This window comes from Lupinus angustifolius, chromosome LG01 (genome assembly GCF_001865875.1).
Source record: "Lupinus angustifolius cultivar Tanjil chromosome LG01, LupAngTanjil_v1.0, whole genome shotgun sequence".
NCBI classification, from domain to species: Eukaryota; Viridiplantae; Streptophyta; class Magnoliopsida; order Fabales; family Fabaceae; genus Lupinus; species Lupinus angustifolius.
The window spans coordinates 12758196-12765124 of record NC_032009.1 but is presented as its reverse complement, the minus strand read 5'-3'; the positions used below and the strand labels follow the sequence as shown (position 1 = coordinate 12765124).

Sequence of the window (6929 nt, the reverse complement as noted above, 5' to 3'; positions counted from 1 at the left end):
TCTTCTATCTTTTTGGTTGGTGAGTTTTAATTATTTCTTCTCATATACAATTTGCAAGGTGATGTGACATTCTGTTTCTTATTAGCTAGGGGTGTAAAAATTCAGTTCAGTTCGGTTTTTGCTGCATTTTAGTAACTGAACCGATCAAAAACATATTGTTCGGTTCTACTCAACTAATCGCAAATTTAACTATAAGAACCGAACCGAACTGCTTTTGAATGGTTCGGTTCGGTTCCATGGTTTTTTCATTTGCTTTTTTTATAAAAAATCTTGCATCAATTGAAAATTCAAAATGTATTACAAGAGATATTGTTTATCCATAAAAGGATAAACATTACTACTATTATTATAAAAAATTATGAATCATATATAATAATACAATTCTTGATTAGTAACATATATATATATATCAATTAGTAAAAAATATAATAGTTACATTTATAACCTTATATTTCATAATTAGTAATACATGTAACAATACATGTATAACAATATATGATATATATTAGTTTCAAACTCAATATAACATATGTTGGAAAATATGTTTCAAATCATAAACACTAGGAAACAATTTAATAACTAATAACATATATAATATTAACTTAATAACAATTTAGTAACATATATAACACTACAATTCACACAAAAATTGATAATTTAAGCTAGAAAATTGGTTGAAGAATTTAAACAACAATAAAACATTATTCTCTAAGCCATATAAACAACAATAAAACATTATTCTCTAAGCCATATTATATATTTCTTTAATATGCGGTTCGGTTCGGTCCAATGGTTCCTAAATTTCTAAAACCATAAACCGAACCGAACATAAACGGTTCCTTAAAAAAATAACCGAACCCAACCGCGAAACCGAATAAAACCACATTTTGCAGTTTCGTTCGGTTCGGTTCTATTGGTTTTGGGGTTTAAACCAGAACCGCTTACACCCCTATTATAAGATAAAAGGGACCAAACCAAAAAACAATTTAACTTATTCATCATGAAGACTTATGTGAAGAAGTATGTATGTAAAGATAACCAATAAAATCTTACTAATATATTAAAAAATTAATTCTAATTAAAATTTAGTTATAAATGATAGCACAAAAAAATATAATTACACTTGTCTCTAAATATAACGTGTTGTATGTGTCTCCATACAAGTTTGACTAAATCCTCATGTCCTTTTTATAAAATAGTTGATAATGTTTACAAGAAATTAGGAATGGCAAGGGTGATTGATACTGAGTTTATGCTTACTCAATCCTAAACCTAAATTTGAGTTAGAAGGGTTGAAAATAATATTATCATCTTCGACCTTATCATCAAGTTAAGGTTATAGAACCCGTCTGAAACTAGCATTATTAATGATGCTACAATTTCCAGTAGAGAAATATTTTTTCTTCACATTGACACTAGCTAGTTGCAATTTTTTAATTTTTCGTATGTTAATCATGTTCGATGTAGGATATCACTTGTACTAAACTCAAACTTGAACCCAGAAATTGAACTTAGTTAAAATCCGAATTGAGTCATGGTGGATTTCCCTCATTAAATTCGAGTTAAGTTTGGACGAATATATACGAGTTCGATTTTCATTATCATCTCTACAAGAAATTTAATATCTTATTTAATATCTACTATATTTTATATATCTGTTAGCATTAAAATTATTAATTATCTCTATTTATTTTTATTGTCATTAAAATTACCTATTAAAAACGTGTTAAATAAGGATAAAATTACAATATTATAATATAAAAAATAAAATAAAAAGTATTTTGTAGATTTATACAATTTAGTTATGGGTGTATTAGTTATTATAATAAATAGTTATTTTACATATGAATATATAATATAAAAGTTCTTTACAATTTTAAAGTATAATTTTTTGATATAATTAATGATATTTCTTCCTCATCTTATGGATAGTAAACTAATCATGTTCTAAGGTATATGGTAGCTCCTCCTAACACAATAAAATGATAAATATATCATTACAAATTAGATTTTAAATATTATTATATTATATTTGTCTTTTCATTAATAGTTAATGGTAAGATACATGCGAATCTAAGTAAGTCTTAATATAAGTAGGCGAACTCGTTCACTTCCTTTTAACAAACCAGTGGCTGGTATAACCTGGGCACTTGTGGTGGTGTGGAAACAAACTAACACAATCTATAAATAAAAGAAGAAATATATCTTAACGGTAGATTTACACAGTGCTCAATAATAAATTAAAGGAATAGAGGAAAGAAATGAAATAAGTGTACTACAATTTTTAATATATAAATGAGGGAGATTGAGGACAAAGAAAGAGTGTATAATCCATGATCTCCATTTTCTTCTGAGACCCCAACCATACAAATCTAACATTTGAAGAAACCCTACCCTTCCCAACAACAACAACACATAGACAGAATTAGAAAGAAAATGCAATACTGGTAAAAATTTGGAACTTTCTGATCTGGTTTTTTCATCTTTCAATCAACATTTCCCTTTTCCATTCTAGTTACTTTGATCTTTTCCATGCCCATCAAAATCAAGTAATAAAGACAAGATCTTCAATGACCCATTAACCTAAACAATCTCAAAATCCAAAATTTTGTCAAACCCACTTCTCATATTGCTATATTTTTTACAATACAAGAAGAAGTGAAGAACAAGCCATAATTACACACATACCCATATGCTCTAAGTTTCCATTTTCATCTTCATTATTAGTGCTTTTAATGGGTGTTGAGAGGAAATGGCTCTTCACCCTTTTCACTGTAGCATTCCTCTCCCTCACATTCCTCTTGCTCTCTTCATTCTCTATCTTCACAACCCCAAAGCCTTTACCTTCTTATGTTCATCATGGTTCTCATTACCCTCCTGCATTTGCTTACTTCATTACTGGTGGAAATGGAGACAAGAACCGGATCTTCCGGTTGTTGCTGGCAGTGTATCATCCCAGGAATCGGTACTTGCTTCATCTTGGAATGGATGCAAGTGATGAAGAGAGGCAGGGTCTGGCTGCTGCTGTTATGTCCGTGCCCGCGATTCAGGCTTTCGGGAATGCAGATGTGGTGGGGAAGGCTGATTATGTGACCCACTTGGGGTCATCTAATGTTGCTATCACTCTTAGGGCTGCTGCTATTATGATGAAGTTGGATAGTGGATGGAATTGGTTTGTCACTTTGAGTGCGCGCGATTATCCCCTCATTACCCAGGATGGTAATGCAAATATGATAATTTCTGTTTTGGTTCATTGATTTACAGTTTTGATCTGTGAAATTGGTTTTTTTTATATAATTGAATGCATAGCTACTAGGTTCGCAGTTTAGCATTTTCATATCGGGCATTGAATTCTTTGTTCTGCATAATACATCTTAGGCTCACCTTGAAGAAAGTCTGTAATAATACTGTAAAATGTGACTGCATACATATACCGGGTTCCTAGTAACTATGGTTCATTGTTAAGGTTTTTGTTATCTGTGAAGTGGCTTGATGATCATTGGAAAATTTCTATAAGTTTTTAGAAGCTTTCTTTTGGTTTCATTTGTTTGTTTTGGGTTTACTTGTTTTTGGAATTTTGAAATGTGATATAAATTGGAAAGTTGAATTTTAAAATTGATAGTTAGAATGAAGGAGCTTTGTCTTAGATGCATGCCTTCTTGTTTCATTTATACTAGATTAAGGAATAACGGTTTCTTATTGTTTCTTTTATTACTATTGATTCTTTGATATGAATATGATGAATTTATGTATAAGTGTTCATAATTTTTGTGCCTAAGTTAATTCTTATTTCCCCAAAATTTCTTTACCATATGCTTGAATTTTAGATTTCCAAAATTTTGATGTCATCTGGAAATTGATTGGAGTAGAAAGGAAAAGTAAATAAAGGCTGATCCAACATCCTCATTTCAGTAGTAATTAATTTAGATTTAGATGATAGTTTCATCTATCTTGTTAACTAATCATATTTGGTAGAAACTCCAGATAGAGTGTGAACGGTAAGGTGCTTTAAGTTGATAGTTGTTAGTTGGCATATGCTATAAGATTTAGGCTTAGGTTGATGGCAATTGAATATCTTGAACGTTTACGGTTGCCAAAATCTCATCATGGAGAAAACTATATCTTCCAAATGTGTAGTCTTTCTTATTTGGTCATGATTTAATAAGTTGAAATAATGAAAGATTTAGTAAGACGATTTTGTATGGAGTTCTTATTGGAGGGATATTCTTAACCATCCTTATAAACTGGAATCTTAAGTTTGAATGAAGTTTCTAATGATCATTTACTTAGTAGACTGATATCGTGACAGCATGCTCAAGTGAAGAAGTGTCAAACTAGGATTTGACTACCTATTTAGAAGAAGTTTAAGTATCAGATTGAGACACTATCATTATGATTCTGGCTAAAAAGGAAACAAGTATATATGTTACACTCTGATAGTCGGATATATATTATATATATATATATATATATATGACTTAGTACTATTAGTTATTGTCTTGTAGATGCATATCTTAAGAACATTGTCCATCTTCAGAATGCTAGAGATCACTTGAGAGCTTCTTTGAAGCTCATATAAACTGATAATGGAAAATGGACAATGAACACATGAATCCTTTAGAAAACCATGTGAATGACAGCTTTATAAGGCAAGTATCAATAAAAGACTAAATAGAGTAGAGCAATAATACCAACAATCTTTTTAACACACTCTATTATTGGGTGGATCTCATGTGGGACATACTAAACAGAGAGTGGGTCCATGACTCCATGTTATTTGGTGTCCCACATGAAACCCAACCAATAATAGAGTGTCTTGAAGGGTGTATTGCTAGCATTACCGAATAGAGTAATATTTGATCTCTTAAAGCATAAAAGAATGTTGGTGCTGAAGTGTTTAGATAACACTTCAAATTTGAAGTGTACTTTTTTATCCTGTTAATAGAATGCCCTAAGACTGATGCAAGTGAACTCTCAGATCCATGTCTCCCACTTTCAGGGCTGGCGAATCGTACTTTTTTTATTGACCGAGTTATTGTTGTTTTCTGTGTTGCATAGCTCTGTTGTTTGTAAATAAACTTTGATGTTGTTCATATGACACTAAAATAACGCATCTACTGGTTTTGCTCTATATTATTGTATATCCAACTTCCAATTCAAGAACATTTACCATCATTACTTTATTTTATATTATCTTATAGGTGATGAAATGCTCTATAACTATGTTTTTCAAAACTTTATTCACTGAATTGTGTTGTTCTTCTTTTAAGGAGAACTAATTTCCTTATTTCATATTCTCACTTCTCAATATGATATTTGTCTTCTTTATGCATATGTATCTCACTTCTTTAAGAAAGACTTAAATCAATGCTTTGTCAATGAACATGATTCATGATAGAGCATTATGACATCGTTCGATTCATGTAGCTGACCCCACCTAGTGGGATAAAGGCTTGGTTGTTGTTGTTATGCATATGTATCCAACATACTGATCTCTTTTATCTGTATCAGATTTGTCGCATGTCTTCTCTACAGTTAGGAGGGACCTCAATTTCATTGAACACACCAGTGATCTTGGATGGAAAGAGTAATGAACTACTGCTAATTCTAGCTGCTACATCTGTCACTTTTTTCGTTTAGAACAAGATCGTATATTTATACTTTTTTTACTCATGCAGAAGTGATAGATTCCAGCCTATTGTAGTTGATCCAGGAACATATTTAGCAAGGAGAAGTCAAATTTTTCAGGCTACACAGAAGCGGGAGACACCTAATGCATTCAAACTTTTCACAGGCAAATCTATGCTTTCTTATGCTATCTGTGCTATGCATTCTATGCCGCGAGAGTTTGTATGTTGAATGCTTTCTTTTCGTTTCCTTGCAGGTTCACAATGGGTCATCTTGAACCGATCCTTCCTGGACTTTTGCCTTTTTGGCTGGGATAATCTACCTCGAACACTCCTGATGTATTTTACAAATGTTAAGTTATCCCAAGAAGGTTACTTCCACTCGGTCATTTGCAATGCACCCAAATTCAAGAACACTACCGTAAATGGTGACTTGCGGTATATGATCTGGGACAATCCTCCAAAGATGGAACCACATGCCCTCAATGTCTCTGTGTACGGTCAGATGGTTGAAAGCGGAGCTGCATTTGCTAGACAGTTTGATGCTGATAACTCCGTTCTAGACATGGTTGATAAAAGGATTCTCCATCGTGGGCATAATCAAGTTGTCCCAGGGGCATGGTGCTCTGGCCGGAGGAGCTGGTGGGTGGATCCATGCTCCCAATGGGGTGATGTCAACGTTTTGAAGCCAGGCCCTCAAGCAAAGAAGCTTGAGGAGTCTGTTTCGGCGCTTCTCGATGACTGGAACTCACAGACCAACCAGTGTCAGACTTCCAGTGAATAGACACAAGAACGGAAACATCTAAGGAAGCCGTGCAGTGTCTGGAACTGCATCATCCATGTACCAGTAAAAAGTCGCTGTTTACGGAGAACACATTCTTTGGTCACCAATGTAATTTCAATTTTTTTAAGGGTGTTAATGGGTAGAAGGGGATCTCTTTGAGATAGAAGGATAGAGAGGGTATTGATAACTGTAAAACTTTTCTTTTTTGATATTAGAAAGATTAGTTTGTTACAACAAAGGCCAACTCCATTTATGGAGTTAGAGCTAAGATTAATAACCTTAGTGCAGCCTAACTTACATAATTGGCAGAATACAAAACTGTCTAGCTTAGACTAACAAACATAGTTAGTTTACAAGCATACCTTAACTATTATTCTATAACATTCTAGTTAGGTCAAATCCAGAACTTCGAGTTGATCCCTTAGAAAGCATAATCTTGTAGGAGATGGAGGCTTGGCGAGAATGTATGAAGAGTCTTAATTTGAATTATCTCTGACAAAGAACAAATCAATTTCGAT

General features: G+C 32.7%; 1 protein-coding gene across 1 annotated transcript; it reads left to right on the top strand.

The window, feature by feature from the left end:
- LOC109349716 (beta-glucuronosyltransferase GlcAT14A-like) lies at nt 2310-6729 on the top strand. Its single transcript, XM_019590650.1, has 5 exons — nt 2310-2473; nt 2564-3219; nt 5512-5587; nt 5679-5794; nt 5885-6729. The coding sequence occupies exons 2-5, from the start codon at nt 2736-2738 to the stop codon at nt 6409-6411; spliced, it is 1203 nt and encodes a 400-aa protein (XP_019446195.1). The 5' UTR covers nt 2310-2473; nt 2564-2735; the 3' UTR covers nt 6412-6729.